This window comes from Pipistrellus hanaki, assembly GCF_964339955.1.
Source record: "Pipistrellus hanaki genome assembly, chromosome: 1".
NCBI classification, from domain to species: domain Eukaryota; kingdom Metazoa; phylum Chordata; class Mammalia; order Chiroptera; family Vespertilionidae; genus Pipistrellus; species Pipistrellus hanaki.
In genome coordinates, this window is record NC_140503.1 from 25,005,340 (window position 1) to 25,019,084 (window position 13,745).

Here is a 13,745-nt window from a genome sequence, read left to right on the forward strand (position 1 = left end):
ATTAGAAATCCATCAGGTCTGGCTCACTGCTCAGTCCCAGCATAAAAACAGTTGGCACACGGAGAGCGTTTTGAAGAAACATGTATAATATTCCCACGTATGCTTGTGGTCTCTCCTCCTTGTGGCAGGGACCGCCTCCCTGTCCCCTCTCCGCCTGCCAGGCGCCTCCCCCCAGGGCTGGGGCTTCATCCTTCCGTGAGCTCCTCCCCACACACAATCTTCCCACCGAGAGTCCCTGTGAGCATTTTATGGATGGATCGCATCTCTCACAACTGTCTCATAAGAACTTTTTTTATTATTTAGAAATGCAGTTATATACATAGAATTAAAATTAAATTAAACTTTGTACAAATATTAAAATACTATCTTCACACCCACTGCAATGTACAGGATACCAAAAAATATATATAAAATAAAGCAAACCCAAACTGATTGACATCCTGCACAGTCTATGATGCAAGTGTTGTTTTAAACCATTACGAGTACCATTCTGCAAGGTTCCATAGTGGTGTGATAAGCGAGGGCAGCGTGTGGCAGGCAGCCACACAACCCGCATCCCTCTCCTTCCTGCAGGGCAATCCAAGTGCTCTGCGGCCTGGTGCAGGGTTTAACTTTGATGTTTTCATTCAAAATTCTACTAGGTTTCCAACTGGAGATTAAGAGGAGTTTCCCAGCAAAGCTGAGCCCACCAAGCAAAGTCCCTCTGAGCCCCTCACTGATCATCAGCAATGTCTGCCCCTGTGCCGAGCCCCGGGAGGCCCCGAGAGAAGCTCCCAGCCAGCACATCTGGGGTTCAGCTGGAAAGCCTGCAAACCACTTCCCTTCCGGGTCCTTTATTCTCTTTAAAGAGGGGAAAAAAAAAAGAGAGAGCGAGCGAGCGAGCAAGGATGTAGAAATATCTGCAGCATATTCCGCTCTTGATGTAAGCATGTAACCTGGGGATGGAGGGGACATTGTTACGGGGGAAGCAGAGGTCGGAGTGCTCAGCCCAGACTAGGAGGGAGAGGCGAGTGCTATTGTCCCTGTGCCACTAGCGAGGCAGGAAGAAGATACCTTTGTCGGTCTTGTCATGCAGCTTCTCCACAGAACATGGGGGGGGGGGGGGGGGGGGCAAGATAACATTAGTTCTAGTTTTATTTGCAAATGGAGTGTTAGCACACACACTGAAATGCCTTGTAACCCAAAAACTCACAGTTGGCCAGGACTCTGCCCACTTCACAGTTCACGCTGAGTGAAATGGGAGCACAGCCCACAAAATCCAGAAATGGCAAAAGATAGAGCCTACTTGCTAAACAAAGGCATGGAAATATAAGTGATCTTCACCAGAGACTGGCCCTTGCAAGTCACTGTGCCAGGACATAAAACCTGCATTGAGTTAGCTCAGGTGTGCAAAAAAATACCTTTTCAAAGAAAGTCCTTTGGTGCTGACCATTGTCCTGGACAAGCCCTCGCTCCCCTAGAGGCTGTGGGCGGTTTCCCCATCTGCTCCGGGCTCCTGACAGCCTCCTTCCTGGCAGCCTGCCACCAGCCCCCGTCCTGTCTTAGTCTTAGTCAAGCCCCACTTAGGCAGCTGTACAGTCCCTAATCCCCTGCAGGGGACAAAACCCAGAAGCTCCTGGAATAGTAGCAAATGGTTGACGGCAAGAAATTGCTTCAGGGAAAGAGAACGAACAGCTGTCGTGGATGCCAGCAGGATGCAGCCTAGTTCCCGCACCCACAGAAGTGGGCCTCATCCGTGTCCGTGACGAGAGGGCGGGGTGAGGAGAGGCGGGGCCAAAATCGGAGGCCCCATTTACCCTTCTTTCTCCCCGACCAGGTACACAAGTCTGGGTCTGTGACCCCAGGACGGTGTTGGCGGCGGCTGGCTGGAAGAACGCTGCACAAGGAAGGCTTTTCATTTTTCCAGGGCCGGAGCCAGTAACCTATGGGGCCGAGTAATCCCCAAACAAAAAGTGCAACCTCTCAGGGGAGGAAAAATGCCAGAGCAATGCTATAAAAAAAGGGGCAAGATCTCTCATTAAAAGAAAAAACTCGGCTAGAACTTGGGTTTTAGATGACTGGGACTAAATCAGCAGGCTTAGCAGACTCCAAATCCCACACCAAGTGCCCTGCTTTATTTTTGGCGGAAGACAAGGGTCCCCCTGCGGGGAAGGAGAGCCTATGCATGGGGAGGCAGCTGGGTCATGAGGGACTCGCCCTCCAGATGGGCCCAGAGCCCACGACTGCTGGCAGGCACTCTTCTGGAAATGGCCTCTTTTGAGGCGAAGGACAGCCCCTTGGGACATTTCATCTCCCTCAAACACTCTGACCTCTGGCTCTGGCACCTTTGACAACCTGTTCCATGCCGAACCATGCTGGCCTGGGCTTCTCGCAGGCTCCGGGGTGGGAGGGGGGTGGGGAGGAGTGGCTAACAGGCACAGCAGGCACTGCCCTTACCCTGAGAGAAAGGGAGACAGCAGGGGCAAAGAGAGGCCGGGAACGAGCGGGTAGTAAAGTGCGTGTGAGAGTGGAGGCAGGAGGCTGAGAGGAGGCCATTCCCCTAATCTTCCAGGCCACCCCCTCCTGGAGCTACCCTGCTCGGCCAGCTATTGAAAATATATTGGGCTCCTCATTACTTTTACCACCCGAGAGCTCGGGGAAGGAGCGGAAGGCCAGCATGGGGGGGGAGTGGGCACCTCTGAAGTTCCCTAGCCCCAATGTTTCAGAAACAAAAATAAAGATGGAAGTAGCCTGCCTGAGCTCTGCCACCCAGCCTTGTCAGCATTCGCGACGTGGCTAAGGGAGAACTGAGAGCCGGAGCAGAAGCATCTGAAGCAGGGAGGCCACTCCTTCACCACCAGGGCCAGGTGCCAGGCTGCTCTGCAACCCTTCACCCACAGGCAGCCTGCACGGTGTGTCTGTGGGGGTGAGGACTGCCTCTCAGCCCCTCCCCCATGCCCAGGACGACCAGGGAGCCATCTATCAGCTGTGAGCGGGAAGGGACAGCAGGGGAGGACAAGAGTAAGAAAAGCAGCAGTGCAGCAAGCAGCAGGACGCTTCCTGGACCAGTTACTAAGGCACGTGACTGTGGTGAGGAGGACCCTCAGGCCTGGGGCTGGCGCTGCCTGCAGCTGCCTGGGGACTCCGTCTGTACCTCTCAGGTTCCCCTCCGTCACCACGAACCCAGAACGGGCAACTTGCCCTGTCAGTGACCAGACGGGCAGTCCCTGGCATCTCGGCAAGCTCCTGTCCCAGGGATGATTCCCCTCAGAACTCCGTGGGCAGCAAGGTAGCAGGCTGCCCGCATAAACCCCAGGAGGCAGCATGCAGCTTCCCCTTATGCTCCAGGGAAAGAAAAGCGGAAGCCAGGAAGCCACGCTGAAGGAGGCGGAACCTGCATATTAGGAAGACAACCACTATCAGCTACCTTCCTGCCCTCCCTTAGGATCTCCTGGAAGCTCAACACAGCAGGGCCAGGAGCTGGCACCTGAGCTGACAGCCGGGTGCTGAGTCAGCTTTGGCAGGATTTCCCCACTCCTCCGTCCCCAGCCAAGAAAACGTGCCACCCGTGTCAACCAAGGGCAGGCCCAGGGACCCACACTCTTGCTCCAGTTAGAGTCCCTCTTGTCTCCCCAGCTCCCCCTCTTGGATCTGCTCCTGGTAAGCCCTCCAAGGAAACAAGCCAGACTCAGGCCCACCCCTTGTGTGGCAGGGGGCAGCAGTGCAGCCACTAAGGCTTGTAGGCGAGCAACAGGCCTGCGTGACAGGGAACCTGGACAAGGAGGGGGAAGGCACAAGTAAACACAGCGGTTCTCTGGCCCATGGGCTGGTGGGGCGGCCGCCAGAGTTGGCTGGAGGGCTCCCAGAGGCCTCAGGGAAAGGAAGGGTTCAGTCCGGCACATTCAAACATGTTCCCGACACAGATGGGAAGGCTGGACCAGGCAGAAAGCCAGTTCCTCCAGCTGTCAAGCAGGCAGATGGCAAGAATCTTCCTTGAGTTTCCAGCAAGGTGGGCCTGCATGCCCTCAGAGATCCACAGGTGGCAGCTCAGATAGCCAGGCACAGGGAGAGGGAAGAAGGGCAGAGAGGACCATTGCAGAGGAGAGAAGTCGGTGGCAAACCTCATGCTTCTTTCAACAGTGGGATGTCTGTAGGAAGAGAAGGAAGGCACAGTGGTTACCCACGTGGGTCTCTGCAGCACACCAAATCCCACTTTAAAGAAAGAAAATTTAAAGAAAGAAAATGCATTACTCATACTCTTCTAGGTAGACTAAATCTATCTCTGGTCTCTTTTTTAGTACTCTTTGGCTCATCTCTCCCCTGCCTATGTGATAACATTTGGTGTTCAAACCCCTTCTGATTTCCCTTCTCTGCCTTTACTGCTAGTCTGGTTGCTTCTCTTTCTGTCCTTAATCTCACCCTGTGATAGTACTGAGCTCTGTTCAAGTCCCACCTCCTCCTTCATGTCACTGTCCAGCTGAGTGATAGTGAATAACTGACACTTCAAGGTCCTGACTTCCTACGGTGCTGTCGGTTCCAGATAGCTTGGGCAAGGCCTGCAACAAACTTGATAACCGACGTGTTTTGTTTCCTGAACCCCTCATTTTGGCATGGACTCTATGACTCTTGGTTCCATTATTTCTCGAGTATAAGCCCCATCTTCCCAAGTGACTGACAATCCAAACAGGGAGAATGTTTTCTATTTTTCTGTATCCTCCCTGAAACCTAACCTGGCACCAGGCACAAGATGGACACTCAAAATGCTTGTTTGGCTGTGTGCTTTAGGAGGGAATTCTAGTCTCAACTTAAATGTTGTCTGAACACATCCCCCTTCCCTGACCCCCTTTTTTGGTTTTGAGTAAACATTAGGGGTGTTAGTCTCAAACTGTGAAGTGACATCTCAAAAGCAGTCTCTAAAGACCTAATGGCTTCACTTGAATTTAAACCACCTCTAGATAGGAAAACACCTAAGTCCCTTCATTTGCTTTTTCAGTGGGGTAGCACATCCCACATTTTAGAACAAGTAGGGTGCCCTGCTTAAATAAAAATAGCATTTAATGAATCATTGTGTGAAGGGTTTATGGATAAAGCTGTACTTCTGTCACATTGTGGCAGTACATTCTGCTTTCATATTAAATAGCTTGTTATCTAAATATTAGGTAAAAAAAATGCTTGTTTGGTACATGGACAAAGTGAGGTAGCAAGAAGGGAAAGTGCTGGCACCATCGTGGCTCCTTAGGAAGGGCAAGGGCTGAGATTTGCACTTGGACATTGTCACTCTGTGTGGACACACAGTGTGTGCGCACTGGGACAGACAGTATGTGTGGCTGGCTGCCCATGGGGTCAACGATTTAGTTGACCTTTCCTAGCTCTTTATTCTAAAGAAGAAAGGGATGTTGCTAATCATTGGGGAACTCCATAAACATGATCTGCATTCAGATATGCTAAACATTAGACACTGACTGTGTCTGGGATTCCCTGGAAGCATAAAGCTTTCTCGGGGGCGGGGGAGGTTTGTAAGTGCAGAAGTGCTCGCTGTCGAAAGGGAAACATCTAGGTTTTGTCTGTATCCTGAACCACACTGGGATTTCATGTAAAGCGACAGAGTCAATCCCAACATTCAACTCTCAAGGCCCTGGCAAAAGCCGAGGTGTCAGGAGGTGGCAATTTCGTTCTACAGCTGGTTAGCCATAAAGGACTTGGGAGTCATTTGGGAGGCAGCATGGCACCATGGGTCATAAAACACAGGCTTTGGAACCGATCCCCCTGGCTTCATAGCCCAGCTCACCAATTACCAATGGGCAAGTGACTTAGCCTCTTGGAGCCTCAGTTTCCTCATCTGTAAAACGATGACAGTAGCATGTAACTCCTACCTCTCAGGATCACAGTGAGGCTAACTGAGATAGTGTAAGAAAACCACTAGCACAGGAGCTGGCACACTCCTATTTAAGACGGAGCAGCTGAATGCTATGGAAAAGAAACAGGCACCAGTTTTCTCTGTAACATGACCCCACACAACTCCCCACAATCCCTGACCTTTCAGGAGTATAAAATTACATGAGGACAGACCCCATCCTCACCTCCAACCAGCTGTTTACCCTTTGATGTAGCACAGCCCTGTGGCCATGAATAATTTTGGCGACTCCAAACTACCAAAATTCACAGACCACAATGAAAGTCTCCCTATAAAGAGTTCAAAGAACCACCTAGAACTGAGGGTAAAATCCTATTTTGCAGGCTAATACCCCAGGTATTATCTTTGTCTCCCCGCTTCCCCCAATACACCAATTATTAGAGAGGCTCACATCCTTCCTTACTCCCAGGAGCTGCTAGCAATTCACGATCAGTGCAGACCACCTACCGTCTGTGTAGTCCTCCGATGTGAGGGATAAGAGGCTTTGTATGTCACTGTTCTCTGAATCCGGGGCTTCTTTGTGTGCCAGCTGGCTGTTCCCTGAGCCGGCCACCCAGGAAGAGGTGGTTGCCTGATGCACTATCACAGTCTCTGAGCCCTGGGAGCCCCAGGCTTCGCACAGTCCAGACTGGCCCGGGGCCTCCTCCTCTCCACCCGCAGAGGAGCAGGCCCCCTGGTCCTGTAGCTGCTGCTCCCTTGGCCCATTCCTCCCACTAGGCCCAGACCCCTCTGACAGCACAATCTGCACTCTGGGGTCAGCGGGCGGCACACAGTGACCGGAACTGCCATACACAGCCTCCTCATACGACGGTAGTGCAACTTGGACTCCATCCACCATGATGGAGACTTGGTCCCCAGATACCCCCTGGTCACGCCTGCATCCGGAGAGGAAAAGACAAAGGAAGAATAAAAATACACAAATAAATACCATAATATTGTACTAACAACACTAACCATTTCTGAGCACTTCCTATGCGCCTGACACAGCACTGAGTGCTTTATACACTTTATCGCACTGAATCCTCATCTGAGCCCTTTCCGGCAGAGCTTCACCAACAATGCAGGTGAGGCTCAGAGAAGTTACATAACTTGCTCACAGTCAAGAGCTAGTAAGGGAAGAAGCTGGGATTTAAATCCAGTTCCACCTGCTTCCAGAAACTGTGTTCTTAAAACCTCTGGGTACACAGGCTTCTAGCCCTCTGGTCCTGTGCAAAACCGGGAACCTAGAAATAAAGCCATTCCTTCAGCACAGCTAGAATAAGAAGTGAGGAAAAGATGGCTGCTCCCTGCGAATAGAACTAAAAACCATTGCCTGTATGTGTAAACGAACACAGTGAATGATGTGTAAAGTATATCTCCATGTCCGGCCGGCGTGGCTCAGTGGTTGAGCATCAACCTATGAAGCAGGAGGTCATGGTTTGATTCCCGGTCAAGGCACATGCCCCGGTTGTGAGCTCAATCCCCAGTGTGCGGTGTGCAAGAGGTTACCAATCATTGATTCTCATTATTGATGTTTCTATCTCTCTCCCTCTCCCAATCTCTCTGAAATCAATAAAACTATATTAAAATATATATACACACATACATACACATATACTATATTTATATAAAGTATATTCATAAAATGGTTATCTATTTTATTTTTCACTCAACATTATGTTTGTGAGATTTGTTCATGCAGACGCTTTTTAGAGGATCACTTGTTATGAATATACACACATACATACTTTTTAAGAAAAATCTGAACCATTCTGAAAGTTGAAGACATTATTCAGTGCATACCTCCCAAGAACCTTGTCTCCTATATAATAACCACGATTATCACTGCATCCCAGAAGTTTAACATTGGTATAATACTGTGACACAAATTCCCCCATAAATATACCCATTTCAGCTGTTGTTTGTTTTCACCCAGGACCCGTTTAAGGATCATGCACTGCATTTAACTGTCCTGTCTCTCTTCCTATCTCCTTTAATCTAGAACAGTCCCCTGCACCTTTTCTTTCATGACAATTTTTTTTTCTTCCTAGACTTCAGGTCAGCTGTCTCTTAGTCCCACATTCTGGACTTTTCTAATTGTTTCTTCAGGATTATGTGCAGGCCATTTTTTTTTTTTACTATAATAGAACCCATAGGTGATGTGTCCTCAGTGCATTACAATCGGAGACATATGGGCTATGCTGGACAGCGTTATTACTAGGCTGTTATTAGTTCTCAATTTCTTCATCTGTACTTGGAGATAAAATCTGTGCTACTCAATTCAAATAAAGCCCACACTGTAAGGATGACAGAAGTGGCACTTCATAAAGGTACTTATGAGTACCTGGAAGGAAGACAAACTTTGATGGCAAGGTGGTATTAGAAGGCAGTGTATATTCTGGCATGTGCTTAACTTTAAATGTTAAAAATACATTTTTTGTTTAAAAAGTAATGCACATACACAGTACAAAATGCAAACAGGGTCTCAAATGAAAACCAATCTCCCTTCCACTCAAATCAGGCAAAATCAGCTAGTTACCTTTAACAGACTTACTAGTTAACTGCAAAAAGGAAAACTCCCTAATGTGAATGAAATGCAGTTGACTTTATGTGGAAATAGTTGATTCCTTTAAGTAAACAATCCCTTCCAAACCCTCTTTATTCTATTAATTGCTGAGCAACCTTTAAAAATAGTGGTTAGATGCCAAAACCGGTTTGGCTCAGTGGATAGAACATCGGCTTGCACACTGAAAGATCCTGGGTTCTATTCCAGTCAAGGGCATGTACCTTGGTTGCGGGCACATCCCCAGTGGGGGGGGGGGTGTGTGTGTGTGTGCAAAAAGCAGCTGGTCGATGTATCTCACTCATTGGCATTTCTAACTCTCTATCCCTCTCAATTCCTCTCTGTGTAAAATCAATAAAATATATTTTTTTAAAAACTTATAAAAAAAAAAAAATAGTGGTTAGAGCATCAACCCATGCACTGAAGGATAAAAGGTTTGACGCCCAGACAAGGATACATACCTCAGTTGCGGGTTTGCTTCCTACCCCATCAGGGCATGCGCAGGAGGCAATCAGTTGATGTCTCTCTCACATCAACATTTCTCTCTCTCTCTCTCCACCCCCCGCCCCCACCCCCTACTCTCTTTGGAAAGCAATGGAAAAAATATCTTTGTGTGAGAATTAAAAAAAAAAAAAAAGCTGGTATGCCCCTCCCCAACTAAACAAAATAAAAAGAAGAAAGACCACACACAGTACAGAAAGATTAAACTGAGCCTGGTCCTTGTCTGTAAATCCCAAATCAGAAGCATTTTATTTAAAGCAGTTTAGTCTGTTCTTTCATTCATTTAGCCTGTGAGAGTGATAACAGTGACTGATGAAGGGCCTGAATGAATAGAAACTGTTCCTGAGAAAGGAAATGAGCTATTGCAGAGGCCAAGACAGCCTGGGAGAGAAGTCCATCCTAAGGGATCCAACTTGGGGCCACTCCTCACCAACCACACCCACCTAGTCTGGAATGTGCTAATGCACTCAAACTGGAAAAAGTAAGGCAAGAAAACCCCCCCTCTGTTTTAGCATGGTATAGTGCACTGGCTCCAAGTCCGAGCTGCACATTGGAACCCACTGAGGAACTGTATAAGACACTAGTGCCAGATTCCCTCTCCAAACCAAATAAATCAGAATGGCTGGGGCAGAGGCCCAGGTGTTGTATGTTTTCTACTCTGAGCAGGAGCCTCTATGTACAGCCAGGATTGGGAAGCAGGTATATTGGGCAGCGACTTGTAAATACGAGCCTGCATCAAATCACCTGGAGGAACTGAGGAACCCTGTCACTCAGCCTCAACCCCAGAGTTTCTATCAGTTGGTTTGGGGTGGGAACTGAAAATTTGCATTCCTAAAAGTTCCCAGATGGTACTAATGCTACTGGAACCACACTTTGGGAACTACTGATGTAGGAAAAAGGACATGGTTTTGGAGTTGGCAGATATGAGTTCAAATCTCAGCTCTGTCATCATCTAGAGCAGTGGTCACCAACCGGTGGTCCTCGGACTAGTGGTGGTTCGTGAGGTTCCAAAGGGGGCGACCACTGTTGTTTAAGGAAACCTTTGGAACAGTGGTCACCAAACGGTGGTCCACGAGGTCCGAAAGGTTGGCAACCGCTGATCTAGAAGGATGACCTTGAGTAAACGACTTAACCACTCTGAGCCTATTTCCTTATCTTCAATATTCCTGTGAAAATTTTTTGAAATTGAATTTATTATATAGGTTGATAAAATTATATGTTTAAGGTGTAGAGTTGTATAACACATCATCTGTATATTGTACAGTGAGTTCATCTTATGAGGAGTAAGATAATGTATGCAAAGCAACAAGCACAGTGTCAGGCACATCAGCACATGACAGAGCCCTCCCCTTCCCTGGGCACCTACAGGCCAGCAGGAAGACATGCCAGCCAAAGGCCAGGCCCACAGTGATGCCTGCCACCCGTGCTCACCTGCTATGATGGAAAGACTTCAGCTTTGGCTGCAGCAACACAAACAGCACCACAAGGAGGAGAATGAGTGCCACGGAGCTGGCAGTGGAAGCCACGATGGACAGTGTGGGGACCCCAAGTGATGTCTTGGTGTCTTTCTCTGCAGAAACAAGCCATCATCAAAAGGTATTTGTATCCAGACAAATATTATACAACATGAGCCCCACAGCTGATCTTATCAAAGATCCCCTACACAGTGTAGTGCAGAGACATACCTTGGCCAAGGCCATTTTTAGGAGTAACAGTGCAAAGTAGTTTATACACACAAGAAAAGGGACCATTCCCTATCCTGAAGCTATTATTCCCTTCTCTGTGGGCCTTTGAGGACCATCTGACACCTAAACTCACTCACCTAGAGATCTTACCTTTTAACCAGTAGCCAGCTGGTAGACAGCAATCATTGAGATGAACACATTAGCCCACCATTTTTAAGACCCACATATCTCTTTCCCTATGTGGCAGAAAAATTTTAAGACCTTACCCTGTTCTAAGATCCTGCAGCTTTAGTTGTAACTCTCAGGCTGGTTCCCCCCTCCCCTGGGATGTGATGGCCTCTGAGCCCAAGTGTGAAACACAAAGATGGCTGTATACTTTCCTGCAGGCAGCTGGATTTTCCAGTCATGCATGACAGGAGTGGGGGAGGTCTTCTGCCAGCTGGACTACAGCTCCATAACAAAACAGTTCATTACCATTCAAAAATAATAATATAAAAGAAACACTATAGAAGGTGTTAGCATGGTGCTCATGTGTTAGCAGAGCACGGTCAAAGGTCACCAGCACTTGGCTAGGCAAACAAAAGATCAGGAGCATCAAAGGGACCTTACACAGCCGAACAGATGCCTCAGCAAAGCTTCTGAGCCCTCGGTGGCTCAGCTGAACCACAGTGGGACACACACCAGCAACCCCAAATGTTTTCACGAAGACATGAAATCCAAAAAAAAGGGAGTCTGCAGGACATCAAAGGGCCCATACTGCCCCAAGCACAGGATGCTCAGGAAGAAGCGGGCGCCACTTCCCTTGAGTTAAAAGAAAACAGAACCCCTTTCTCATCTGCCAAACTCACCCTCGTTAAGATGGCAGCTAATCTCCATGGCTGGTTTCCATTCGCCATTCTTACACGTCAGGTATTTGTAATCGCCCTTTAGCACGTAGCCTTCAGCACACAGGTACTCGATGACACTGCCCGAGTTCAAGGGGTCTCTGCAGGGCCGGGGGTGGCAGACATAGCCACCATTCTCTGGCTCTGGGGGCAGGGAACACACTGCAAAGACAAAGAGAGAGCGAGGTTTTCCAGAGGGAGTGCTCTCGGTGACTCAGAGGACAGTTCCAAAGGCTTCAACAAGAAACACAAGGAGCACAGAGCCAGTGTCTTGGAGAGGCTGTTGGCCCAATGTGGAAATGCAGGCTGCTGCTGAGAGAGTGAGGGCGCCGGCAACGATTTTAGTTTGGCTGATCCAACACTCCTCTCCCCACTGTTCCCACAAGTGAATGGTAGACTGGCAAAGTCCTGAACTTATGGAGATCTAGCACATAATATGGCTTTAATAACACCTGCTGAAACACACAATGAATCAGTGAAAGGTGGTAAAAAACTCTTGCATGGGGGGAAATGTTAGCCTTATTTCCAGCATCAATACTAGAAAGGGCTCCATTGTGTAATAAAAATGTGCCTTCTCGCCCAGCTGGTGTTGCTCAGTGGTTGAGCATCGAACTATGAAACAAAAGATCACAATTTGATTCCCGTTCAGGGCACATGCCCGGGTTGTGGGCTTGATCCTCAGGGTGGGTGTGCAGGAGGCAGCTGATTAATGATTCTCTCTCATCATTGATGGTTCTGTCTCTCACTCCCTTTCCCTTCCTCTCTGAAATCAATAAAAATGTATTAGTAATTTAAAAAATAGCCTTCTCGGCGGCAGAGGGGATTTCTATTGGATTTCCTGGGAGCACCTCCCACTTCCTGACTATAATAGTCACTGCTGTCACTTGTCTCCAGCCCATAGTAAATCTTACATTGTTTCTTGGGATAAGTCTAGTTTTAAAAGCACTTTCCACAATACAATATACAAATGATGTTTTACGGAATTGTACACTTGAGACCTGTATAATTTTATTAACCAATGTAACCCCAATAAATTCAATAAAATATTAAAAAAAAAAAAAAAGGCAATTTGTCTCCTATCCTAGTCGTTCTGACAACTCCATGAGGGATCCGTTGACATCCCCTTTGAAGGTGAGGACACCAAGGCCCACAAAAGTTAAATAACTTTAGCCAAGTGTATGTAGATTAAATGGCAGACCTGGGAGGAGAGTCAAGTCTTCTGGTGCTAAAATCTATGCTCTTTACACCAGCCGACACTGCTTCTGCCCCATTAGCTAGGTGGGCCTTTAAGAAGTGTCAAGTGTATCATTCAAACACTGGGAACCCCAGTGTAGAGAAGCTGCAGTAATGATCAGTCACAGAAGCTGGTAGGTGGGAGGTCTGAGCAGCCTGGAGGAGAGATTCCAGGGCCTGCCCTTCTGACCCTGGACAGACACCGCAGAACTGAAATCCCAGGAGTGGATTAAATGGTGTACTGAGCCAAAATAGGAGGGGCACAGCGTGGGCACTAAGGGATCATTGTTTCGAAGACTAAGCTGGGGGAGAAGACCCACTGGCCCGGATGAACAGGCCCCCACAAACTTCAACTTTCCAAAGCCTTACAAATGCAAGAAAAATAAGTTTCCAAAGGACATTCAATTTTGCTGACTAACACCCTGCCCCTATTTCAAATACCACAAGGGCATCAGTATTGAGAACAGGAACTGTGGGTTTCTTGTTTTGTTTTTTTTCACTTCCTCTAACAGACCTAGAGTCTGTCTGTCCCAGATATGGTGATCTCCCATTCAGAGGCCCACCCACCGCTCTCTCACTCAGAGGTGCCCTTACAGCCTCTCACCAAATACCACTTCCCTTCAACCTACAAATGCTCTTCTTGGTGAGGACAGAGGATGGATATCAAGACTAAAAGGAGAAGACGGCTCCCTGCTCTCTGGTTGCTTATCACTAAGATGGGGGCAAGCTCCATTTTAAAAGAGTTGTTACTAAAACAAAGCTGGGGTCAGGAGGAAAAGTCTGAAACTAGGAGATGAGCCCACATGTCTCCTCAGTCCCCTCTAAGGACACACCTTCCCAAAGCTGTTCCAAAGCCATCAGGACATAGGCAGACACCAAACACTCCTGCTGGTGCCTCTTTAAACTTCAGCCAAAGAGTTCAAAGAGCTGGCCAGCTAAATTTCCAAAGAAGCCTCTGCAAACTGCTTCACCCTGTACCACAGATGCCTCCGGCTCTCCTCCAGCTT

The 13,745-nt window shown here is 48.2% G+C and overlaps 1 protein-coding gene across 2 annotated transcripts in view; it reads right to left on the reverse strand.

Annotated features, from left to right (window-relative positions):
- Positions 1-836: 836 nt before the first annotated feature.
- The window catches only part of SUSD6 (sushi domain containing 6), a 92,982-nt gene continuing 80,073 nt past the window's right edge, over positions 837-13,745 (reverse strand). Inside the window, exons 3-6 of one of the 2 annotated variants that reach the window (XM_084866215.1) lie at positions 11,470-11,667; positions 10,368-10,506; positions 6,341-6,768; positions 837-4,127 (exon numbers count right to left, since the gene is read on the reverse strand). In XM_084866215.1, the coding sequence (XP_084722341.1) occupies positions 4,102-4,127; positions 6,341-6,768; positions 10,368-10,506; positions 11,470-11,667 (791 nt within the window). In that variant the 3' untranslated portion in view covers positions 837-4,101. Of the gene's footprint in view, positions 4,128-6,293; positions 6,769-10,367; positions 10,507-11,469; positions 11,668-13,745 lie in introns of those variants that run through there. The other variant, XM_084866214.1, reaches the window with a different exon arrangement.